Source organism: Ptychodera flava, chromosome 7, assembly GCF_041260155.1.
Source record: "Ptychodera flava strain L36383 chromosome 7, AS_Pfla_20210202, whole genome shotgun sequence".
NCBI classification, from domain to species: Eukaryota; Metazoa; Hemichordata; class Enteropneusta; family Ptychoderidae; genus Ptychodera; species Ptychodera flava.
Window position 1 is genome coordinate 23516487 of NC_091934.1, and position 27736 is coordinate 23544222.

At 39.9% G+C, this 27736-nt stretch overlaps 1 protein-coding gene across 1 annotated transcript; it reads left to right on the top strand.

Annotated features, from left to right (window-relative positions):
• The first annotated feature begins 7 nt into the window (after positions 1-7).
• On the top strand, positions 8-27613 carry LOC139136387 (NACHT domain- and WD repeat-containing protein 1-like). Its single transcript, XM_070704111.1, has 20 exons — positions 8-1380; positions 2119-2258; positions 2811-3013; positions 3637-3749; positions 5129-5340; positions 6615-6854; positions 7696-7907; positions 8726-8974; positions 11157-11369; positions 11755-12085; positions 12761-13063; positions 13692-13911; positions 15423-15573; positions 16387-16561; positions 16934-18640; positions 19037-19168; positions 20026-20195; positions 23846-23993; positions 24451-24599; positions 27341-27613. The coding sequence occupies exons 1-20, from the start codon at positions 1280-1282 to the stop codon at positions 27611-27613; spliced, it is 5442 nt and encodes a 1813-aa protein (XP_070560212.1). The 5' UTR covers positions 8-1279.
• Positions 27614-27736: the final 123 nt, after the last annotated feature.

Genomic DNA, 27736 nt, shown 5'->3' on the forward strand with positions numbered 1-27736 from the left:
AGTGTCCTTGCACGCTATTACAGCACTGAAAGATCAGCATCTGGCGATGTTTATGTTACGCAGTAATTAGTAACTTTAAAAGTACCTGTTATGGAAGCAGTATAGTTAGATCTCACGGTTTTCAAATTGATGACCATTTTAGAGTCCATTAAATCGAGCGATGCGGATCAATACCATGCAAACAGATTACATACTGCAATCTGACAGAAAGTCTGGCAATTACGACGGTTGCCTGCGCGTCAATTATCTCAAAGCACATTGCGAAATTCAATGTACAACCATGGGCCGAAAATTGCTTGCTGTTTGGAATAGTTAGTAGGAGAAATACCTTATTTCAGTCGACAAAAAAGAATAATGATGAATCTCAAAGACTTTTTGTTTGTCTGTCCCTGGCTTTCAATGATTGTAAACTCGGAGACTTCTCAATCATTGTGTATAATTTGTCATTTTTCGTGTATACTGCTGTCACTGCAAACTGGCACTATAAAATTATCGTGAAAAGAAGCATATTTCAACAGACTCTAGTAATGCCCCGCGCCTCACTCAAGCTGTATTGGCCAATACGCGAATCCCATTTCACAAAGAAACGTATGTCATTAGTCTTAAATAAAACAGCGGGAATGACCCACTTTATCTATTTAAAACCTTGCAGAGGCAATATTGGTGTATTTCTGTGTGAGTTGCGCGCCATCAACTGTTGCGCATTGAATATGCGCAACAGTTGATTTAAGAAGACGTACAATGTGCAACGTCATATTGGGATCGCACTTTCGCCAAAAATTTACATGTGAAATGTCAACAATGCGTTTGCAAAAAACAAATCTCTCAGTTAGAACTCATTACATTACAGAAGCTCCTAACTGCCCCCTCCCCGCCAAATTAATTTGGCTATTAACACTTCGCGAAACTCTGGGAACCAACCGAGTCCTCCCCGGGGTCCTCCCATTTGCCAACAGCCAGCTTAGCAAAGGGAAATTGAATCGTACAGCTCAACGGTGAATATTTTCAAATATTTTCTTTCGCTGTCCTCTAACACGATGAAAACCTTGCTCGCCAGACGACTGATTGCGGAAGACCTTTTTTGCGTGAGCAGTTTGGCTGTTTGCTGCCCTCCGTGACCGCCGTAATAGGAAGCCTATGTGTAGAAGCGCCCTCCGGCGACGACTTACCCAAGTGCAACACATTCCACATGGATACCAATGAACACAGTGACAACTGAAGACATAGCGCTGAGACATCGTCCCGCTCGGAAACTCGTTGGGGCTACTTACCCGGCAGAATGGGGTGCGGGTCTAGTAAGAAACCAGGAGACACTCCTGCAGAACCAACAATCCCAAGGATACCTTACAAGAAATCTGAACCGAAAAGAAATCTAGACAGGTGAGTTTCACTCGATTCCGTGTTTGTGGTGCCAGGTTTACGAAGCGCAGCCTGACAGAAAAACGACAGTCACCAATATCGGCCGCGCGGGCACGGCTTTCACACATTCTAGTTTGTCGACACCGGCTATCTACGTGATGCAAGTCCTTCATTGCTGTTTATGTTTTGTGAACAATTACCATGGAAAGCAATGTGCAGCAGGCTTGCATACAACCCCTCAGAATGTAACATATATTATCATAATTAAATAAACAACATAAAATCAGTGACTCGGATGGTGATTGATGACGAGCATGTAGATATCAACTGATAGGAGGGGGACAACAAAATTGAAGTATACAGTGTCACATTTTCTCAACGCTAACAACTTGTATTTACGTACCCGACACAATGATCGGGACGGTTCAGTTGTTTTCTGTGAGACAGACGACATTATACTTCAGTCCACTATTGATTAACCTCCGTAATTGTTAACCGTATATGGCGCATATGCCGTCCCTTCACAAATTGTCTCCGTCGCTTGGGCGACGTTCCACGCTCCCATTCGCTTCAAGTGGTTTATTTTGCTTCCTGGAGAGACATTTTTGAATATTTTCAAGCATTTTGAAGAATATATGCCCGACTGCAACGCAACCAAAGCCGGTGACCACAGCGGCCGAGCAACGGCCCCTTTATGGGACTTGTGTTTTCATCCATTACGTAATACCAGTTAACAAAGAGCAAATCTCTCCTTTCAAGCGTCTATGAACCTGAAAATGTCACAGCAAAACAAAGGGACCTCAGAGAAGACCTGAGACAAATATTGGCGGGCGATACGACGAGGAAATGCCCGTCCAATGCCAAAATCGTTCGCATATTTACAAGTTCAACGTTTACAGGTAAAATAGATTTTTTTATCATAATTTGCTATAATTGCCAAAACCATTAGGCCTACAGTGTCTTTTTTGTCTCGTGTTCTGCTTCTTTTGCCTGAAAATTTGCGAAAATCGGCACAAAATAGAAATAATTGGCGGATGCTTGGTACGTTGATAAGCTTAATATTATATTCTCATTACGCGTGCACGTGGTTTTCTTGTGACGATAATAAACGACGTACATCGATTTTGACGTTCAGAGTAGACGAGACATAACCTTAACACCACATCTACATATAACCGTTAAATATGACAAGTCAGATTTTGTGGCTGGGTTTTCAGTGTTGCGCTTTCGTAGTGCTTTCCCGTCTTATATATGTCTGCTCGATATTGCGTGTTAATATACTCTCGATTATGCAGATTACTCAATATACCGACGAGATAAATGGAAAATTGTGAAAAATACAAGCAATTTTATCCCATTTAAGTACTTTAAAGTCTTGAAATTGTCTCCAAGGTTAAACATGTTAAGAATTGTTAACACATATGGTTAAAACGCCAAATTACCCCCCACAGACACACAGCATGAACGTAACGCCCTCATGGAGAGGGTTTACCCAAAACTAAAGAAATTCTGCCAGGAAAAGGGCTACGAATTCCAGGTGGTCGATATGAGATGGGGAGTCCGGGACGAGGCTACAGACGATCACACGATCACCGAGCTGTGTCTTCGGGAAGTAGAGGCTTGTCAAAATGTGTCGACCGGTCCATTCTTTGTCGTGAGTACATCGATGATTCATGAACGTGCTCATTATCGATCGGTAGCAGGCAATTAAAATTCACACCCGCTTCTTAATTTCATTTCATTTAATAAATCTGTCCAAGCATGTTTGTTTAAGTAATGATGCATTACGCTGTCAGCGCTGCTGGCTCAAGCTTGATAGCGAAACTATGGCTTGTTTGCTGACTGAAAATCGTAAATTGTAAGACAATCGCTGAGATTCTCAGTCTCATGCAGGAGAAGTTGGAGGGCGCCCTCTAGAGATTATTTTTCCTTTGCCCCTGTTCCGTATGATCTATCTCCAATGCCATCACCATCGAACTTTGAGATGACTATTTTTCAAGAGCAGTTCTTTGTTTCTTTGTCTTTCTGTTGTTTGGCAAAGCGTTAATCAATCGAACGAAATAGTTGCACTTTATGAATAAATGAATAATTGAACAAATTGAAATAAATAAATTGATAAATAAAGAAATAAATAAATAAAATCATACATGCATAAAAGTTTTCATGGCATACGATGAGTTACTGTGTAAACATCTTGAACGGCTTATCTTAAAATTGTATGTCTACCTAGTCCAACAATTCATCTTTTTTATTTTCATTCACCACCTTTTTCCTTAGACTTTCCTATCTCACAAGTATGGATACAGACCGCTTCCCAGGAAGATTTCCGACTTTGAAATGGAGTTGCTTTCATTAAAACTCGACAAGGACAGCAAATCACTCGTCGAGAGGTAAATAACAGTCATGCGTATGTTTCTCACAAAATCATCCACCAACGAATTTATGAAATGTATGTCGTTTGTTTGCATCGCAATGTGTGCATTTCATCACCTGCCATTTTGTTGCCAAATTGTTGGACTTTTGCTTTTTATGGAGATGTATTAGGGCAGAACGCGCCTCGGGGACAGATATTTAGACTCTCAAACCTTTACAATTCTTTTCTGTTATACCACTTGTGGGGGTTCATTTTAAAGCTCTTGGTATAAGGAAACTTTTCACCAACTCAGTTTTTCGAAATTTGAAAATTTTTATTTTTCTCCATAGAGTTAACACAGGGATGGTGGCTATTTTGAATTTTAAATATCGGTAAATCTTGGGTAATTTGTTTCTCTAGTTCCATACTTTGTCCGGTGACCCCCGATTTTCATTCTTGATTTTGAAAGAGAGTGGTCAAAAGATTCCTTATGGAAAGTTTGAGCAAAAGTTCAAATCTTTCACTTTCAAGGCGCATACTACCTTAAGGTAGAATGCGCCCCAGGGACAGATATTCGGACTCTCAAACTTTTACAATGAATTTTTGGTCTACCACTTGTAGGGGTTCATTTTGAAACTCATGGAGTAAAGCTACGCTTTTTCACCAGACAATTTTATGGAAATCGAAACTTGTGCTTTCCCCTCATGGACATAACTCAGGGATGGCGGCCATTTTAAAGTTCAATTGTTGTTAAATATTGAGCAATTCGTTGCTCTAGTAACAAACTCTTCTTATTTATTTCGAAAGGGAATGATTTAAAGCCTCCATACGGAAAATCTAAACAAAATTTTACGGCTTTCAATTTCGAGGCTACTTTAAAAAGACTGCCTTTAGTATTGAAATATTAGTATTCTGCATCAACCGCATAACAGCCTGAGGACCAAAGAATTTACATAGCGAGAGAAAAAAAGAAAGTAATGAAGATAAAGAATGATAGATATTTCCTTCGTTACTATTTACAATTCTATTCATATATCTGGTCAAGTTATTCATTTTGGTCCGTTTTGAAGTAACGAGCAAATCGTCCGCAACCGTTGCGGCCGATCTAACCATGTAAACCACACAAGGCGCTTTAAATAAAATTCTTTGTTTGCCGCCCGAGTGCTGGTAGTTTTTCAGAGAAAATTAAGAAAACAAACACAATGTTAACAGTATTACAAATAAAAATATTATTTTTCCGTCCAAAGGAAACCAAATAAAAATTGAGTTTATGTTAATAGACTTGTGTTTTTTGTCTGTTTGTTTTTTCCTCGGCTGGCTGGTCGAATTTTCAAAAATCCAAGGACGGCAAACAAAGAATTTTCTTTAAATGGCCCAATAGCAAATCATCGTCATGCGTCATGTGTCCGATTTCAGGTGGTATAAAAATGACGAGAATGAAGTCCCTTCGATGTACATACTACAGCCGGTGAGTACAAACATTCCTGGGTACAAGTCCGAAGAGAGGGAGATTAAGAAAGCAGCCGCCTCCGAATGGTGGAACACTATGTCAAAGCTACGGAAAGTCATCGTAGCAGCCGCCGAAAAGACTTTGGAAAAGCCGGCACTGCAGAAATACAAATATTCAGGTATTGCAAAGAAGAAGTTGACCAACTGCCCTGTCATCACCAGTCCTACATAAATGTCTGTTTCTCAGCCAAGCCTCCTGTGTCTGACTGTCTGCCTGTCTGCGTCTCTCTAACAATTATATACGGCTTGTCTAAAACACGTCTGTTATATCCACTACGAAAGACGCAAGTAATATTAGAACTGTTTATAGCTAAAGTAATATAAAAAGTGTGAAAATTTTAAAAATCGACAAAAGTTCGCTCATAAACTCATCAGATAAACTTGCATCACCAGTAGCTTCCCCTCAAAAAAGTACAGAAAAAGTTAGCTTAAAAGCCAATTTAAAAAAGGTGTATTTTATAAGGTTTGATTTAAAATATGAGAGACTAGGATCTTAAGTGGAAGGTTATTTCAAGCGCGATCACCTGATTTCTAGGTATTATATTTGACCTGTTTAACAGCGTTTAAACTGATCAGCGGACCTCAAATAACAATTTGAAACATATAAAGAAGTCATGTGACAAACGTTTTTCGGAGCAAAGGAATGGATGCACTGTAGAGAACATTAAAATTAAAAGTGACAGTTTATGGTAGCGGGTTAGTAGCCATACTCTGAGGTCGTTGAAGACGATTGATGAGAATTCAGGAAGTCTTTAAAATCAGAATTACAAGAAGGATTTCGAGCTGTAACAAATACGGGCATTAATTGCTCCATGGCAGATTTAGAAACTAAAGATATCATTTCGGAATATGTCAGATACGGCCTAAAGGGAAAATGGCAAATTTGACCAGCACGTGACTTCATTGTGAGGCTGTAGTCAAGACTAGCACCTATATGCTTTTGGCCTGACAGTGAACTGGAGTCAAAGTATCGCCAACGCTAATTTCCTTGATCCCTTCTTCAGATTGATTACCAGAAACGTCAGTGTTGAAAGGCATGTATTCTCTCTCTATGTATGAGAGAGAGAGAGAGAGAGAGAGAGAGAGAGAGAGAGAGAGAGAGAGAGAGAGAGAGAGAGAGAGAGAGAGAGAGAGAGAGAGAGAGATGTGTCTGTACATCAGCAATGGATAACGAACAATACTCTCTCTCTCTCTCTCTCTCTCTCTCTCTCTCTCTCTCTCTCTCTCTCTCTCTCTTTGAAACATACATATACGCCCAAGCCTTTCCATAGCCATATATACATTAATGTAATAGAACTGGACGTGGTTGCTCGAACAACATCAAAGCATGGTCTATCAGTGTCAGAATGTCACTATCTAAAAAACTCATTCCAACTTTGTTCGATCACAACAGTTACTGAACAAGAGATCGCAGGCGGAATACTCCACTCAGGCGACCACAGTGCGAACACCTTTTGGTTTCACCGCCTTCTCGAAGGCATGGAAGGAGGTGGGCCGTGCGCAATGAAGGAGCTATTTGCCGAGGAGGGCGACGACGACGCCGGGTCTCTATTGCAGTCACTTATACAAAAAGTAAATAGTTCGGTCCCGAATGGCAATATTAAGAAATATATCGTGAAGTGGACAGATAAAGGTGAGATAGGTGTATACATTAGTAACGTGTAACGAACAATACCTTGATTATGTTGTAAATTGTGATAAATATCACGCAAAGAAACCTTAACCGTGTTTTATCATCCTCTTTGCTATCTATCTCCTTATGGTCTCTCAAAGAAAACTGCCAATTTAAATGCCTGCCCTACCTAACCCCTCCTTTGTTATTAAAGGCCAGGGGCTTGATCCTCGGGATCAGGTTTGTTCTTGTCTGTAAGAAGATTATGGAGTGTCATAGACTTTTGTTTTCCATTGAAATTGTAATCTAGTAAGTACATTTCCTTGCAAGACAATCTGACACCTGACACAGGCCTTTAAAATTTACCTTTCTCTCGATAACCAACGCAGAGAATTACTGAACAACCCGTTAACAGCTTATAATATAAATTACGTACGCACAGACACATTTGTGGAATTTGTCATCGTGATCATAGACAGTAGAAGCTCGCTTCTACATGTCGAGCTTGACATGTCTACTGTTTAAGTTGTAATTGACAAAGCAATGTAGTACACACTTGACCTTGTGATGAGTAGGTCACTTTGCGACAACCAAAGAGACGTGCTGCGTGGACACACATGCGAAGATAATCGCGTTCAAACACAGGGATACGGTTATTACACACGCATATTGTTATCCTCAAATAATTCTCCACACACGAAAGGGGAAAAAAGGTTTCCCTCAAGGTATAATTGTGAGCGTCTTGCCGAACAGGTACAATTACCAGCCGGAATGAAACGAAGAATTTTACATCTTGCGGACCAAAATACCTTAATATTGACATGATTTTTTAATAATTAATATTCTGTTTTCTTCAAAATAGGCATTGATCCGGACGAAGTGCCCGAACATCGTAAATACATTGACAGTCTGTGTGAAGATTTCGAAGAAAACATGAGGGAGCGAATCTTAGCGGGAATGACCGACCGAGAGGACAGCAACATCTCCGACCCACTCTTCGAGGAGGTCATCCAACATGTCGCCTTTTCTCAGAAGAAGTGCGAAGTGTTCCACGGCAGAGAGGAGACCCTCGAGGTATGGAAATATGTTCAAAAATTACGTATCAAAATGACCAGAGAAAGAGAGTACCCTTTGATTTCTTTGTGCACGACACAAGAGGGCGCTATGCTACCCGGCGGAATGCATTTAATGCAATCAGAACTCTTTTAGTGATAACAGTGTCGGTCTGAGGCTAGTATGAAGTTCAAGATCACAATTAACATCGACAGGGAAAACCTCTTGTGTGACTTTTTGGACCTAGTGATTTAACTAACTTTTTTTTCTAATTTCTAAAATTCAGGCATTTGCTGAAAATTGCACGCCAACGGCCTAGGCCTTTATTTGACATTCGGAAGATACGATCCTTTGAAAGTGCACCATTCCTCTAAAATTACAAGGACTTTCTATGTGATTAGCGATAGTTGTACCCCCAGAATCTTGGCAGTTGTAATATGTCTGCACTCAGCTACTTAGCACACGTTTTAAGATACTTATATGAAATACTTATATGAAATACTAGCACTAAGGATCATGGCATTAAAGATCGATAATATATAGATCTTCGGAGGGAAAGATCAAATCGCATCCTAGCCGGTTCTTGCAATAAAACGTGTTTCCATGAATGCATGCCGGGAAGTAAAAAAACCCGTGTTGAACCCTGGGCTTTTAAAATGTATATGCTCAGCCAACATACTAAAGAAAATCACCTTCCAATTTTGGAACGCGGGAGAAATGCGTGTTCTCATTTGTACCACTTCTTCCGAAGATCTAATGATAAGTCTCAAGAAGATAGAGTACACTTACTTTCGTCTTGAGATGAATTATCTTCTATCAAGGCACCTCTTGCTTAACAGCTGATCGAAAACTATGTAAGAGACTTCGCCACATCCCCACTGGTCGTCCATGGGCCCTCCGGATCGGGCAAAACTTCGGTGGTTGCCATGGCAGCTAAGCTGGCCCGCGATTGGTTGTCCTGCAGTGACGCCGTGGTGATTCTCCGTTTTCTGGGAACCACGCCGAACAGCTCCAACATCCGTAAAGTTCTTTACAGCGTTGTACAACAGATAAACAAAGTGTATGAAGATGATACCAAAATACCAGAGGTAGGATCCAGTGTGATTAAATATGCGATAGATTTTTTTCTAAACAGACTAAAAGGCTATGCTAACAGAACCCTCTAAATTTGAGAGAGAGAGAGAGAGAGAGAGAGAGAGAGAGAGAGAGAGAGAGAGAGAGAGAGAGAGAGAGAGAGAGAGAGAGACAGACAGACAGACAGACAGACAGACAGACAGACAGACAGACAGACAGAAACGGAGAGAGGGAGACGTCAAAGAGAGAGAGAGAGAGAGAGAGAGAGAGAGAGAGAGAGAGAGAGAGAGGGAGGGAGGGAGGGAGGGAGGGGGTGGACGCTGTTATATATCGAGTTCAGTATATCGCGTATGTCCTCAGGCTAATGTCGTGCAAGGCGGTATGTGGAATTCCATGTAGGCAATAGCTTCATAGAAACATACTTGCATTTAGCCATGGTCTACAATTTAATCCTGAATAATATACTTGTACAAACCTTCAATATTTTGACAATGTGATTATATCACGCGTCTATCAAAAATTCACATTAATATAAGCTCGCTGCTGGCACAACTCCTCCTTTCGACGCAGACTGTAAGGGAGCGTTCAGTTTTTACAGCCGGGGGTGGGCCGGCAAAATCCAGGGGGGGGGGTCACCTCAAATTTGAAAACTGCAAAGGGGGGGTCATGTATTTTTCAAACAGCTCAGAGGGGGGTCACTTAATTTTCATAAGCATCTGTCCCGTCAAAAAGCAGTTTCAGTGTTCAGAAATATTCTGGGAGATAAAAATGATTTGCTGCATGATTTCATGCTCTGAAGTCATTTAATTGTAAATCTGAACAAAAGTATAATTATCTATCGCATGAACATCTTGACTTGGCAACTCTGAGGCATGTCTTATTGTCAATGGAGCTCACTGAGGGCAATGAACAATTCCTATTACTTACATATTAGAGATATGGCATGTTTTAAACAGTTACCTGTAGACTAAGAGCACCATGAAAAGTTAAATAATTCTTTTAGGTGAAATTCTAAAATCCAATTTCCTGCACACATATCCATTTGTAACCACCCTAGTCTAATCAAGTACATTAATATTAATAATCAAGAGTACATAAATACACAGATTTACCTAATTTTGTATTGGAAAAAAAATTATTCATAGTTTCCTCATAGACTCCCATGTACAGTGAATCTACATTTCGGTGAAATTCCAAAATCCAATTTTTGGCAAACACATCCATTTGTTACCACCCTAGTCTAATCAAATACATTCATATTAATAATTAGGAGTACATAAATACACAGATTTACCTATTTTTGTATTGGAAAAAAATTATTTATAGTCTCCTCATAGACTCCCATGTATAGTGGATGAACACTTTCAGTGAAATTACAAAATCAGATTTCTTGTACACATAATATGCACCTTTAACCATCATATTCTAATCAAGTACAATTATGTTAATTATTCAACGTCTGTATATGTTCATGTATAGCAAGTTTTTCATTTGAAAAAAAAATGTTCACAATTTTATCATAGACTCCTATGTATAGTGGATGAACATTTTTGGTGAAATTCTAAAGTCAAATTTTTTGTTCACATACCAGTTGTAAGTACATTTATGTCAAATATCAAACATCTATAAATGCATAGATATAGTTTTGTATTAAAAAAGTATTAAATAGTTTTCTCATACACTATCATGTATAGTGAATCAACATTATCAACAGCTGATCATCAATTTAATCCAAATATCAAAATATTTTACACACACGCTTCCGCAAAAATATTGCGATCTACGTGTAATTTCTGTCCAATCCCTTTAAGGGGTAATTTCAAAATTATAGCAAGTCAGAAGGGGAAATTTGAACGTTAACACTTTGTGAGTTTGTAAGGAGGGTCATTTGAAAATATCTGAGAATTGAGTCTATCCCTCCGAGGTTTTGTGTGTGGAGCTTTACTCAAGCAATGTGGCGGGGGGGGGGGTCATGAAATTTTTGTCATCTTAAAAGGGGGGGGGTCATCAATTTTTGGTGCAATGGGTAGGGGGGGTTCACTTATTTTGCTTGATGCGCAGGAAGAATTTGCCGGCCCACCCCCGGCCATAATAACTGAATGCTCCCTAAGTAGTCTGCACTATTATACATGTTGATTTACGTTTCACAACAAATACTCATCTAACATCACGAATTCCAATTTTCTTTCAAAAAAGGACATGAAACTGTTGATACGGAGTTTCCGTGAAAGCCTTCTCAAAGCTACTGCCGAGCGCCCTCTAGTGATTCTTCCGGACTCTCTCGATCAGCTCGACCCGGATGACGGAGCGCGGCAGTTGTCATGGCTACCGACAGCTTTACCCAACCACGTAAAGCTCATTTTGTCGACCCTGCCTGAAGCCGAGTACGAGTACTTCCCGAGACTTCAGGTCGGTTCATTCATAGTTCAAAAGACACATCACCTGCCAGACGTTTTCAAACAATTTCAAAATTTCAAGTTTTCACACCATTGTAATTTTCAAACTGAGAGCTTAGTTTTGCTAAACGTACCCGTCGACATAAACGCAAGATTAAAGCATCAAATAAAGCAACAACACATTGCTCACAGTAAAATAATTCATGGCGACAAACAGTACAACTTAGTTTTGATCATCACACTGTACAATTAAAGCTCAAAGGGCGCCTCTCTCTCTCTCTCTCTCTCTCTCTCTCTCTCTCTCTCTCTCGCTTTGTGAAATGTATTGGCTGCTCCTCTGAAAGCATCTAATACACTCAAGATTCGCTTTAACACTATTCGTATCTTTCTCCCCGCAGAGCATACTACAAGACGACAGTAATTTTGTAGCCGTTCCAAAGCTTGCACAGAAGGACGTTCAAGAGATCTTGGACCAGTGGCTTTCCGATGAGAATCGACGACTGTCTGCATCTCAGATGGACACAGTGGTCTCGGCGTGTCGTCAGTGTCCCCTTCCCTTATTTCTGAAGATCTCGTTTGACGAGGCTTGTCGTTGGCATTCCTACAGCAAACCAGAGGAGACACAACTGAAGGTCACCGTCCGCGACGCCATTGTTGAACTTTTCGAAAGAGTCGAACGGAATCACGGGCAAATATTGGTCAGTCGTGCTTTGGGGTATCTTACAACAGGTATGTTGTCATATTAGTTTCTTCCCTAATAGAAATGGCAACGTATCCGTTTGACAGCGATTTCACGGTCTTTACTCAACAGTTTACAAAACTGACATAAGAAATTCATCCTTTTTATTAGGATTTTCAATAATGTTAAGCGGCTGCGAAAACGAGGGGTTTTTTTTGCATTTCGATTTCAGTGATTGCAGCTTTCAAAGTTTAAACATTTGCGAAAGAAAATGCCAAGCTTGTATTAAAGTTGAGTTTCACATCCCTGCCACAGCATTCCGCTTTGAGGAAGTATAGCTTTAATATATAGTTCGAACGTAAGTGCCTGAACAGAATTAACAGAGGGGCAGGAGGGAGGGCTGGTGCGATTAAAAAAACTTGGGTGCATGTTCCATCTTGGTGATATCTTGTCAACACAAGACTGGGAAAATGTTTAAATTTTTTATGTAGGTATATTTGGACATTTGGGTCACATTTCACCCTAGAATCCATGCACAAAAAGTAGTGACCCTCCCCTTAATGCTTGCACAATATTTAAAGCCCCCCCCCCCAACCACTGGCATGAAAAGATGACCATACCCTAAATTACGCCATCCCCCGTGTTAATTCTATATAGACCTAATTTTGATATGAATTAAATGGACAGATATATTAATTTGAAATATCAATTTTGATATTCATTAGGAAAGAACGGATTAACTGAAAACGAACTGGAAGACATCCTGTCCCTAGACGATGACGTATTGAATGACGTCTACCAATATTGGACTCCTCCCATTCGTCGACTGCCGCCGTTGCTATGGGTACGGATCCGAGCAGAGCTGTCGCCATATTTGGTGGACAGGGGGGCTGACGGCGTCCGTGTTATTAATTGGTACCACAGACAGTTCATTGAGACGGCAGAGGATCGATATTTCGGTGACTTTAAGACGAAAATTCACTTGCATTCCATGTTGGCTGAATACTTCGCGGGGAAATGGGCAAATGGTAAAAATGTCGCTATTCGTTCACTTGCCTATTTTATCAAAATTGTCATTTATTTGCTAAATAAGTTCTTATATAAAATAATAATTTTCTTGACCGAAGGTGCATACATAAAACATGCACACACCTAAATGCACATATCCATCCGCTTACCTACCTACCTACCTACCTACCTACCTACCTACCTACCTACCTACCTACCTACCTACCTACCTAGACCTACCTACCTACCTACCTACCTACCTACCTACCTACCTACCTACCTACCTACCTACCTACCTACCTACCTACCTACATGGCTTAACTATGATGTCATATAATATTATTGTACATTATATTGTACCAGTATTTTGTTGGCGCAAATAAAGCGATCTGATTCCTCGAGACATGAAATATTGTGCAGTTGGAACAGATGCAAGCTATCAGCTAGAGAAATCCCCTTTTTAACGTTTCATACCAGATTTTTAATTTACTGTTAAGGTACACTAGCAATAAACCATCGCAGCAACTGGTATACCACTCGATATATATATGAAAGTGGTCTACATATTTTGGTATACCCGTCGCGGTTTCTTGCTCAAATTCTACATTTTCATGACAGATAACATTTGGAAATCATTTACTAATACAGGTGTAAAGAAACCATACACGAACAAAAACGGCGACAAGGGAGAGAGCGACCGTCTGGTGGCAGCACAACCACTGGTGTTCGAAGAAAATTCTTACAACCTGAGAAAGCTGAACGAGTTGCCGCACCATCTCATTGAAAGTGGCCAATTACAAACCTTGAAAGACACCGCCCTGTGCAATTTAGAATGGCTTTGCATAAAAATGAAAGGCACATCCTTAAGGTAATGATTTTCAATGAGTGATTAAGTAAGTAAACTTAAGGTAGTATGCGCCTCGAAAGTAAAAGACTTGAACTTTTGCTCAAACTTTCCTTAAGGAATCTTTCAACCATTCTCTTTCAAAATCAAGAATAAAAATTGGGGGTCACCGTGCAAATTTTGGTACCAGAGAAACAAATAACCCAAGATTTAAGGATATTTAAAATTCAAAATGGCTGCCATCCCTGTGTTAACTCTATGGAGAAATATAAAATTTTCGAATTTCGAAAAACTAAGCCGGTGAAAAGTTTTCTTACACCAAGAGCTTTAAAATGAACCCCCACAAGTGGTATATCAGAAAATAATTGTAAAAGTTTGAGAGTCCGAATATCTGTCCCCGAGGCGCGTTCTACCTTATTAGTAGGTAAGTAAAAAGAGAGAATGAATGAGTAAGATGATGAGTGTGGATGCAAGTAGGTAAGTAAGTACGTACATAAAAAGAAGTAAAAAAAAGCTAGTGGCAAAGGCATTCTGTGATTATTCTTAATTTTGATAGGTGATAGAACGAGGAAGAAGATAACCCAGTTTGTTAAAGGGACAAAGTCGGCCATTTTTCATGAATTTTGTTTGATACGAGATACTACTTATATTGTTTGACATGTTGAAAGATACTGAATGAATGGGTGACCATGCATATGTTTGACCCCAGTTTTAGACACGATACATGAAACCATCGCGAAAATGAATTAATGGTCATGACCATTAATTCATTTTTGCGATGATTTCATTTAATTTGTCTAAAACCGGGGTTGAATATATGCATGGTCACCCATTTATTCAGTATCTTTCAACATGTCAAACAATATATATAGTATCTCGTGTCAAACAAAATTTGTGAAAAAATGGCCGACTTTGTCCCTTTAATGGTGAGATACATTGGACTGACAGACAGACAGACAGACACATTGGCAAATAGATAGAGATACAGACAGACAAACAATTAACAGGCATATTTGCCGGCAGACTGACAGACTGAACAACAGACAGAGAGACAAACGGGCATGTTGACAGGCATGAAGACAAACAAACAAACATAAGTGGACAAACGAGCCTGTGAACAGATAGATCACGGGTATTACTGATTGATTTACTGATATATTGATTGAATTTGATTGATTTATTGACGAACAATATCTGAAGTGTTGTCAAGTCATGATCCATATCGATTTTATAGAGCATTGGGCGATATCTCTCGTAACAACTTATAAAGGTAAATTTTTAAGATATCTTTGCCTGTACATTCTGTGCACGTAAGAGAAATGAAACTGGTGAGATAAACAAAATAAATGTAAGATAATTTAGAAGACTTGAAACAAAGTTCGTTACCTGTAGATCTTGATACAAGAACTGCAAGGTCATTATGGACAGCTACGCCATTTCGTCAAAAGTTACTAAAAAGTTATAATATATTTCTCTCTTTGCCTATCTCGATATATGTATAACAACATCTCTCCGAATGCACATTGTAAATTTAGGAATGTTTTGGAGGACTTCACTGCAGCGTGTACACGATATCGGAAAGACAAGCAGATAACGCTGTTATTCCAACTGATACGGCTATCCCAAGATGCACTGGAGCACGACCCTGCTCAACTGGCGCCACAATTATTGGCGCGAATATCAAAGGTCAGTTCTAACTTTCATTTCGAAATGTAATTCTGAGAAAGATGGACTTTTAGTGCCATATATTTAGAGGTATACCCAATATCGCATGTTCCTGTTTCGTATCAGCATGATCGGTGTCTGACGCAGCACAAATTATACTAATGCTGATACGACGCAAGGAATATACTCATGCCCAGAATTTTACAAACGATGCGAAAAACCTTAAATTTTAAGTCTTTCCGTAAATTCCGCCATGCGCAAAAATATGTAAATCTTAGTGTAAGAACAAGCTTCATTCATAAATTATACCGATGAACGACAAGAATGACGTTTAACGTGCTTCGTACATACTATAAAATATCACAGCTTGTATTTTACTGTAAACGTCACCAGGATATATATATATATATATATATATATATATATATAATTACAATGCTTGATGTTAAAGCAGAACGTTATAAATAATAACACAAATTACTTCAAGTACAAGTAATAATATATGTTACTTGAGTTTATGCATCTAGCAATCATCTGGCTACTTTTACCCTCAGGATGTTTGCCTTTTATAGGGTTTGGACGTACCATTGTACTGTAGTTCTAGGTGGTGTTCAAATTCTATAAATAATATTTGTTTTTAATGACGACACTTTGAGATCAACTCAGATCGTTTGTTCAACAGCGTAGATTTGACAGCATCGATTATGCGTAGCTTTTCTTACAGAAATGATTGTCCAGCAGGCGATGTAAAAACTCGATATTTATCATTTAAATTCTGCAAGATAAGCGATGCAAACACACTCAAGTTATCTACACCCTACTCAAACTTTTCAGCCACAGGGCATGGAAACACTTCTCGAGCAAGCAAAGAATCCGCCAATGCCGTGCCTCTTACCTTCATTCGCCTTCATGACGCCCCCAGGCGGCCAGCTGCTCAACACCTTGTCTGGCCACAGCGAAACGATCAATTCTATCGACGTAACCGAAGACGGGAGCCTCATAATTTCAGGTCGGTGTGCTGTTATTTGGTCGTAAAAATTATGATTTGCAAGCGTAACTGATTTGCTTAGACAGAGGAGAGAGAGAGAGAGAGAGAGAGAGAGAGAGAGAGAGAAAGAGAGAGAGAGAGAGAGAGAGAGAGAGAGAGAGAGAGAGAGAGAGAGAGAGAGTTGGAATTTGAACATGTAAAATTTCTTTCACTTTTAAGGTGTCGTCAGAGACAAAAAAATATACTGCAATTTCAAGCATACAAGGCAAATTGTGTTTATATGATGGGGACGTGATATGAATTTACTGTAATTGCATAGACCCTCGAGAAATTTGGGAATAGGTTTCTGATAAACACTGAATATTTCACACAGATAGCATTTTATATTCACAGGCGACGATAACAATACTTTCAAGCTGTGGGACGTCGAAACTGGATTTCTCATAAAAAGCATCGAGTCGGAGGACGAAGTCAAGAAAGTGGCATTCTGCAATGAGGACAAACTTTTCGCTGTGGCCTATGACTCAGTTATCAAGATCCATCGCACTGACACGATTGCCGAGGTCCGAACTTTGACTCCGCGAGGCGAGAAGTCCGACAGCTCGGGCGGGGTGCCGTTCGCCCTCGCCGGGGAAAAGAAAGAGAAAATGGCCGTACCATGCCACTTGAAAGTGCTGGTGTATGACGTGGTGACTGGCTGTCAGATTGGCAAGATCGTTGACGTCAAGCTGTTGAGGGAGTACTTCCAAGACGTGTACGTGGACGCGAAGGGGGACATTATCGCCTACTTCAACGAAAATTTAGAAAAGCAATGGAATAAGATGGCTGTGATTAACCTGGCTGCGGGCGACAAGAAGTCGAAAATCGTCGAAGTGTACCCGGATGTCACGTACGACGAAGATGGCGACGAGGATAGGACGCAAATAGGTGCGCTGTGTGTAACCGGCGATAAGATGGTTATCGCTTCAAACTATATGGACAACGATTTGAAAATCTACGCCGCTACGTCTCTGGAATTGGTTCAAATCTTGAAGGGCAACACAAATGACCTCAGCCAATATTTTCAGCTCACTCCTGACGATCGCTACCTCCTCTTTCCCAACAGCAGGAACGTGTGCGTTTGGAATCTTCAAACGGGCGACAGGTCCTACTTCGCCGAACACCCAAACTCCCTCGAGCGGGCTGTCAGCGTGGACGGGAACATCATCATCACCGCAGCGTCGGACAATCTGATCCGTATATGGAACATCAGCAGGCCCGATTCCTCTAAGGATCTCACCCGGAGAGATTGGGAGTTCCACAAGGGAGCGCACGAGGCGCGCAAACCGAAACCAACGGCAATAAAAAAGAAGAAAGACGGAAACAAGGGGACTGAAGAAGATGAAGAGGACGAAGATGATGCTGAGGAGGTCATTGACCTTGTAAACATACCAGGGCAAAGGAGACACCTTATATTGCACTCCAAACATGTCAGCATCTATTCAGCGACAATCTGGGATTGTGTCTCGATGAAGCCACTTGTACGTCTCTCTGAGTCGACCCACGGAGGGAAAAGGAAATTCAACTGGACTTTGATCGACGACCATCTCGCTCTTAGTCGTGTAAACCGCAAGCTCAAGCTGGTCGACTTCACAACGGGAGAGATCCTGCGCGTCTTCACGGGGAAGCTGTCCTACGACGCCACCTACGTCGTCAACGGTAAAACCGAGGTCGTCGCAGGGACACGGCATAACAGAAATCTGAAGATATACGACATCAAGACGGGCAACGTCGTCCATATTCTCCGACACAGTGACAAGAAGACCAAAGAATCGACTCAAATTGAAGATTACAAAGCTAAGTCTGACGGCAATGGTCGCTTCGTGGTTTCCAAATTAGATGAAGAAGATCTTAGCCTGTATCTCTGGGATATTCCCCTGAGAAAGCTGAGTCGAGTTCTTCATTTACCTGTCAGACCAGGCACAGTTGATGAAGAGGAGAAACCAACCCTCGACTTGTTTGAGTCAGATCTTTCCACTGACGAACGATTTTTGTGTTGCAGTGTCAGTTATCAGGATGATGAAAGGAGACCAAGCCCTGGAGTGTGGGATTTAAATACTGGTACAGTGATTTCTTCTTCTAAATTTAATGTTGTATCTCGCTTTTGTTTTACCATGTATGTATGTATGTATGTATGTATGTATGTATGTATGTATGTATGTATGTATGTATGTATGTATGGATGGATGGATGGATGGATGGATGGATGGACTATATATGTATGTATATGTCCGAGAGAAGTTGTCCTGAGTGTGTGTATGTGCGTGGGTGAGCATATGAATGGTAGTAAAATGAAGACAAACCGCTTCACTGCTTATGTTCATGTTCGGAAAGCTTACAATAATGTCGTTGGTGACATAAGAACTCACCGGTCACTGCACTTTACAAGAGACAGCTCTTCGGCAGACAACACACAGTTGACCAAATGTACTCATTTTGTGCACTTCTACATATTAGGTCAGTATCTGTACACCCTGGCACACGAATCAACGGGAACACTGAACAAAATGGTGGCTGTCGGCGCCGATAAATTAGCCGTAAGCTATTACGACCACAGCATGGCAATTTGGCTTTGGAGTCTATCGACAGGTACGACGAATACATCACGTATATTTTAAGTCTTTGTTTCCAAGGGATAGATCAATAGCTCCTTGCCTTTTGGCAAGTTCCCTTTGGTTTGATCACCTTATGTCACAGTATATTGAATAACGTTTGTGAATGTCACACAGTTTTGTTATCTATACGTATACTGGAGTGTGTCAACCGGTTGGCTTGACAACACAGCCTAAGTATTATATATCTAGCCTTTGGTGTTATCATTGGCAAGCATATTGCAAAATGAATCGATGCCCATTGTTGAGTGTCACTTATCCATAATAACGTGAGAAACGCAGCTGCCGGTAAATTTTTGTCCGTTCTGTGGCGGAGGGGGAAATATAGCTTCACAATCACGTGTTCTGTAGGGACTATTACAGGGAGCATGACATGTGGTTGGAGAAAGACTCTAATCAGGGTGTTAATGAAATGTTAAAGTGGCGACCATGTTCGCAGACACTTATCTTTAAACTGCTTTTCACCATTAAGCTTAGAATGAATCTATACACCCGACATATAGCATATATATTGGTAGTTCGACAATTGAAGATTACAAAAATTGTGAGAATATTTTCAAACCTGTGAGTTTTTGTAGAAACAGTTTCTAACTACCACCCGTGCAAACACCAGCCCATAGTGGACAATCCATTTATTTTGTATCGGACCGGAAAATATAGACCACTTTCAGCACACGATGCAAGTCGTACCTAAACGATACAAGCAGTAAAGGCTGTATCTACATCTTTTAAGATGCCGAGGCCAAAAACTGTTCTGAATACACCTGACAGAAATTACACTGAACAAAATGCCGCTAAACATTGTATTAAAACTTCTTTAAAACTCCACAACAGGGGAGCCGTTGGTAAAATTACCGGGCCACCGTCGGCTTGAGGTGGACCGCCTTCTCGTGTCCGATGACGAACGGCGGCTGCTATCTTACACCAAGAGTTCCGAAGAGAGGGAATTCATTCTCTGGGACTTGGAAAATGCGGAGCGCCTGGCGGGATTCACCCTGGACGAGGTAACAATATTTGGAAAGTTTAATCTGTTCCTAAAAGCATGTATTACATTTCTTCATGAAAATATTTTTATGAAATGTAAAAAGTGACCAATCATGTATTTATTGTCTTCAAGATAAATGGACATTATCGAGTACGTTAAGGCGAGGCTCGAGAAATTTCTTATGAATATGCAAATTTCACTAATAAATATTCATGTTTCCTGAGCGCGCCATCTTCGCTTGCCAAGGTCTCCGCTCCGGGCAGCTGGATGCTTCCGAAATCAGACCTTGGCTGATAGACCCCCTAAATCGTGTTTTTTAAAGCGCCACCACACGACTGTATGTGACCAGTAAATAGCCAATCAGATAATCGGTTACTACGAATGTAGTAGTATAGGTCTTTTCCCACTTTTTTCTCGGTGTTACATTTACAAGTATTCGTGGTCACTGTTTACATTTCATGCTACTGCAATCTACTGCTGAAATAACTGATGTGTTCAAAACGCTAAAACAAAGGCCCAGCCGCCAGCGCGTCGTACCGCAAGATATTCCCAGCTGTCGCTCAACTAAAGGTGAAAACATCAACCCGTCAAACTCAAAAGATCGTGGCGCGAAATAGAAAAGTTCTACCCGCCGAAGTAATCTGTTAAACCATTCCTCCAATTTTGACCTCAAACATTTCATGATAAACCCATTACTCAGACGTTGTTCAGACATTGTGGTCCTGTCAACTGGCGCGGCCGGCAGCTATTCTGTTGTTCATATCTTTGGAAAATTGTAAACATTGTGAGACGATGAACAGGATTTACCAGAACAGAACATAGACACGCCGCGGGAGAAACAACTGGAAGCATGGCTCGAAAACATGGACTAAGACTTTGTGAAATATGCTAGAACTGGAAATCAAAGAACCGGATTTTGTTTGGGTGTTGTTCAAAAAAAATTGACACATTCATCACAGCTATACACTCATCGGTGAATTTTTCATACAAGCGTCAGTTTTTTCAAAGTCATCTTCTGCACTATCGCCATATTTATTCGTCGATTTTTTTTCTTTGGGAGATATCTAACGCTTCACACGATACAAAGCATTACAGCCATACATTTCGTAACCCACGATCACTGTAACGGAACTTTTCGCCACCTCTCTGTATGACGAGAAAATCGCCCGTAACTTTATCCGCACCATGCAGTAAGATTTCCCATGCATGACAATCAAATCCTGTATTAAACTCGGGCAAGATTGCCTTCCCACTCTTAAATTTCCGTTTTAGCCATTAGGGTGTCACAGGACACCGAGACTTGGTTCAAGTCGGTGAATTTTCAAAAATAAATGATTTGAAAAGTTCCTCGTGTAAAATTTGGTAGCGATCGAACGCGTTTTTATTTAGTCTGTGCAGCTATAGCAGTAGTGAATTAGTTTGTGCCGGGTAAAACTCCCCTGTATCGCGTTCACCCCACTCAACGCGTTCACATAATCCTACTCACACATTTCACATGAAAACAGAACACAGATCATTGCATTCCAGACGATCACACAACTCACATGTTCACAATCACGCACTTGAACCAAGTCTAGTAAACCAGTAAGCAAATCGAGAGAAAAGCTGTGCACAAACAGTGCAGTGGTCGGCGTTTGGAAGGTAGGCGTGGTTTTCTCTTTGAGTGTAAGGCGTGCTCTGATTGGTCCGCCTGATTTTCTAATTCCATCAAACTCCTTAACGCAAAATAGTGGGGGTATCCCGTTACGGCGTGGTTAGTGGAAGACTCCTGTCTGGCTAACGAGCCGTGCGAGCGGGACGATGTGAGCGCGCGCGCTCAGCTTAATTCAACCAGGTCACGGACGTGTATGGTGTGCGAGTACTCGCGAGTGTAGCCCGGCTTCGAGGCTTCAGCTCATGTGTGCAAAAGACCCAAACGGGAGATTTGGAACGGCTATTTATGTCAGCCAACTTCACCGTTTCGGTCTTTGGCATATCAAGAGCATATCGAAATGAACGCAGTTTGATGAAGGATATTGTGGCTACGCTATCATGGTTGCCGCCGCGCGCCATCAGCACATGTTGATCCCTGATGTGCCCCACCACTTGTTTTCGCTATCATTCATCAAGGACACACAGGGGTGTTTTGCAACAACTGGTTGTCACTACTCACGACATGTACAAAAAAACGTCAGAAACAAAAGCGAGGTTGAGTATTTTATCGATCTCCAGAACTGCTCTCGCACCGACGCGATCGCTGAATGCGTACGGTGCTGAAATGGACGCGACCGCCTCGTTACTAGGATACAGTCAGCTGTCTCTACCCATAAAGCATTGTATATGGTCCCTGGATGGGCTTCCCCAGGGGCCTGCATAGGGATTCCCCGGGCCGGCTAGAGTCCCAAATTACGACAAGAAAATTGCAAAAATCCAGCCGCTAAACTTGTTATTCTTTTTAAATCGCTGATTTGAATATTATATTGACATGTTTGTCAATATCATGCTGGCAATTCTTTATCCCAGAAAGCAAGTGCAGGCACAGTTTGACCCCAATTACGCTCGTAATGGAGGTCGTCCGTCAAGGGTCAGCTGATATTTTGTAGCGAGTCATTAATACGGGGGCGAAATTTCTTACAGTATAGGTCGCACTAGTGATGGAAAGTGGGGTCAACGCCGACAGTGTGGTTATTTACAGGATATGGGGGAGTCTACCGGCTGGATTCTGTGCTCGAACAGACAATACCATTTTCGAACCATAAATACCGTTATCTAGTGAAATAAATTATTATTTCCGGGATTTTATCAACAGTATACTATTTTGCGGAGTCGTTTTTTATAAAATACATATACAAAGTTTGACTAATACGGAAGGATGTGCCGATTTAGCCAGTAAAACCGAAACGCACTCGTCGATAGAGGGCGCCCTTGCGGGAGCCGTGCCTTAACATACTCGAGAATGATATTATCAAGGTAGAATGCGCTTCCAAGGCAGGAACAGATATTCGGAGTAAATACAGTTTTTGCCATGACGGTATTTTTTTGTGAAAATCGAGAATTTTATTTTTCCCTAGAGTGTTAACATAGAGATGTCGGCCATATTGAATTTCAAATATCGGTATTAATAAGTTTAAGGTCATTTGCTGCCATACTTCCAAATTTTGAATGTTGATCCCCGATTTTCATTCTCGATTTTGAAAGAAATGGTCAAAAATTTGCTCCAGGAAGGTTTGAGCAAAAGATTAAGTCTTTCAATTTCGAGGCGCATACTATTTTAATTATACCTTAATTGCCGTTTGTATAAAAATAACAATATGGATGTGTAGAGCTCAAGTGAAATCGTACTAAAAGCTAGTAACACCAATTGATTGAACAAAATCACAATGATAGATGCACCTACAACCACTGATTACAACCAACAATACAACAATGGATGCTACTTGTCGTTTAAAAAGCGAAACATAAGTATAGTACTAAAACGTGCTTTTGAAAGTTCTGTATCGGCTACCCTACAGCATCAACTCGAACGTTTCCGAGGATTGGTGACATCGCTGATAACAGATTTTGACTTTCTAATGACATGGACTTTAAAAATGAGTCGATAAGGGCTTGCTTGATTGCGCATGTAATGAACTTAGTACTGAATTTATAAACACCATCATGATACCCTATAGTTTGTGCTCTTCCTTGTAGACCAATGAGATCCAGCTAGCATTCGGTGGTGACGTCATTGTCGTTGCATCTAACAGCATCGGATCGCTGGTGACCTTTACCTTGAACGGACCTGGTATCGAAAAAGTTCAAACGCCAACAGATGGAGAACAAATCTATAGGGATATGGGTAATACTATGTCTATTTTTCGGAAATTAAGCTTGTTAACAAGTATCGGCTTAAACACGATTATCATACATACACATGCAGCGAGGTTAGTTTGCCTGTACACAGAATCATACAATCAACCTTGGCTGTCAATACCGCGATACGGAGTTGTAACGTTTACATTGCAATGGGGTACTTCGTTCTGGTGAACCACTGACCTTGAATATCATATTTAAAATTAATGCGTCGTTTTTCCAAAATCGATTTCAACAAATACTGATTAATGTATGCATTTATTGTGCAATCAGCGAAATGATGACAATCAAACCTTTGTTTAAAAAACATACTTTTATTGGCACTACCAATACCCATTCACGGATGTCGTTATCTTGCTGTATCTTTTGCAATACCAGGCCAACAAAAACAACATCAAAATTACACACCTAGTTTCTCAATGCTCTACATCTTTCTCTGATAGCTGATGTCATACTATTCGACCAAAGTGGCGCCAATGACGAAGAAGAAGACCCGGATGACATGGACAGTGACGAGGATTCGGCGGATGATGATGAAGATGACGATGACGGCGACGCCGCGGAAGAAATCGACAGTACTGATGATGATACGGTTAGTTCATTATTTTCCGTCAAAACTTAAATGCTGTATTCGAAGTTCGAACCATTTTGAAATACAGAAATTTACTTAAAGGAATCAAATGACCTATATAGATATTTATATATATATATATATATATATATATATATATATATATATATATATATATATATATATATATATATATATAACCATGCCAAGGGTAGCTGTAGCTTTGATGTGTTTATATTTTCACTTTTTTGTTTTTAATATCAACTATAGCTTCTTGTTCTACTTCCCAAGCATTAAAGATGCGCAGTGTTGATCTTATCAACTCAGTTTGTACTGATGTACAGACTGCATTGTTACTGTTGTATAATTAATTTAGGTCCAGACTAGAATTCAAATGTACACAATAACAGCGCATTTTATACAAATAGACACTGCGTTGACGAGCTAAATAATGAGCGTTTCAACATGCTTTGGTAAGCAGAAGAAGAAATTGTGATTGGCCTTTTAGCTCACGTGTGTAAACACGTGGGCTAATGTCATAGCGATGTCTGTCTGTCTGTCCGTGTGTGTGTGTATGTTAGTGTGTGTGTGTGTCTGTCTGTCTGTCTGTTTACACGATAACTCAAAAACGCCTGAACGGATTCAAGTCAGATTTGGTACACAGGTACCATATGCTACTTGCAAGAACTGATTAGATTTTGGTTAGTGTGGCTTCCAAGTTATGCAATATCGGTTTTTTTCCGTACAATGGTTTCCCTATGGAGACGGTAATGACAGTGTAGACATATATCAAGAAATACTGCACAAAATTTCATGAAACTTTTCACAGATGACAGTCTGAGAACATTATGATGATACTGTGAGTGTCATGTCAATTATCTTCTCATTTGCATATTTAATGAACTTTTGTTATTAGTGAGATAACTCTGAAATTCCTGCACCAAACTTGATGATACGTGCAACAAATATTGATCTGATATATATCTAATTATACTTAGAAGCATTTGGTAGTGTCAAGTTAACAAATAGCTCATTTGCATATTTTATGAAGTTTTGTAATTAGTCATATAACTCCGATATAACTTCACCAAATGTGATGCAATCTGCTGCAGATACTGATCTGACTAATATCTAACTGTAGTGTAAAGCATTTAGTAGTGTGAAATTAATTAAGGGTTCATTTGCACATTTAATGAACTATGTAATTAGTGATATTACTCCAAAATTACAGCATTAAATTTGATGAAACTTGCTACAGATGTTGATCTGATAAATATCCAATTGTACTGAGAAGCATTGAGCGGTGTAAAGTTAAGAATAGCTCATTAGCATATTTCATGACGTTTTATAATTAGTCACATAACTCCGAAATAACTGCATCAATCGTCATAAAAAAACTGCTGCATATACTGATCCGACAGATAGCTAACTGTGTTGTAAGCATTTAGTATTGTAAAGTTAATTAAGGGTTCATTTGCATATTTAATAAAGTTTGTACTTAGGTATATAACTCCGAAATTACGGCACTAAATTTTGTGAAAACATGCGACAGAAATTGAGTTGATAAATATTTAATTGTGCTATGAATCATTGAACAGTGTCAAGTTAATTTAGGGTTTATTTGCATATTTAATGAACTTTGTAATTAGTGACATTACTCTAAAATTACAGCACTAAATTAAATAAAACGTGCTACAAATGTTGATCTGATGGATATCTAATTGTCCCATGAAGCATTGAGCAGTGTCAAGTTAATTAACAGCTCATTTGCATATTAAATAAAGTTTTGTAATTAGTGATTAAACTCTGAGAGTACTGTGCGAAGTTGAAAAAACCTGCTACATATAGTGATAACATATATCTTATTGTTAAGTGAAGGGATTAATGAACCTGTTGTAAAACACGTGAGCATATTCAGTTCATATCTGGTTACTTGACTAGAATGGCAATTCCAAGTTGTAAAATTCTCATAACAAGAAAAAATCTTAAAAAGTGTTAGTTATTTTGATCTGACCCGAACACAACTTAGTTTAACACAGAAGACAACTAATTCATTGAAGTCAAAAACCGTACTGACAACTTTAGAACACAATCTGAAATCATCAACTTTTAAGGAAAAACTTGAAATTTGTTTGCATTGTTGAACGAAGTCATGTTAAGGAAGAAATAGAGCTAGAGCGCGTTCATTGCATGAAGATATGAAAATTTCATCTCATCCCCCGGGGAGTAATACCACGGGAAGAAACTGCCGCATGTACCGTTGTTCTGACCCCTTTTTATTCCTAACGTAGACTTTTCACCCAAAAAATTTTGACAGAAATGTAGACTTTTAACCTCCCTTTTCACTCTCGCACATTTTTTTACCCATATGAAGCACTTTGAGCTAGAATTTTATAGACAGAATACAGGTCTGACCTGATGATTTAGCAAAAAGTGTCGACATTTGACCCTTCTAATGCCACGAAAAATCGTAGTGTGTGCTTGTTGTTTGAATTGTCTATGGTACACCTTTAACCAGTGGGGAGGGTGAATCCCCTTGAAGTGTTCTTTTCTGATTAAACCTCTGAAGGGGCTATCATTTCCTTGTTTCACACTCTAAGTCTGGCTATATATTTCATACTAACATATTTAGTTTCTAATCGGGTGCCATGACCTTGACAAAATAACGTTGAGTATCTTAATTTGTTAATAGTAATCAGTTGATGTCGTCCTTAAATGCTTATATTTATCGGAAAAATGGACATTTGTTTTTCTGATTTCAGGATGTTGGTGACCTTGACAATGACCTGGACGAAGCGAAGATTACTGGCACTCTTGACCCAAAGGAGAGTAAACAATCTAACAATGATGATGATGACGATGACGATGATGATGATGGCATTGACGAAGGTGATAACGATGACGAAAATAACAATGACCGTGACGATGAAGACTCATCATCATGGAATTTCAGTTCATCCGATACAGACGATGATTTTGATCTTGGAGAGAACATTAATAAGAAAAAGAAACGAAAACAGGGGAAAGGTCGATAAAAAACATAGGATAACATTATATGTATGAATGTGTACATAGAGAAACATTATTGCGTCGCAATGGCGGGTTGAACTCTGACCTTTTGCTGGATAAGCGACTTTTCCATGTGAAAGAACGTAAAA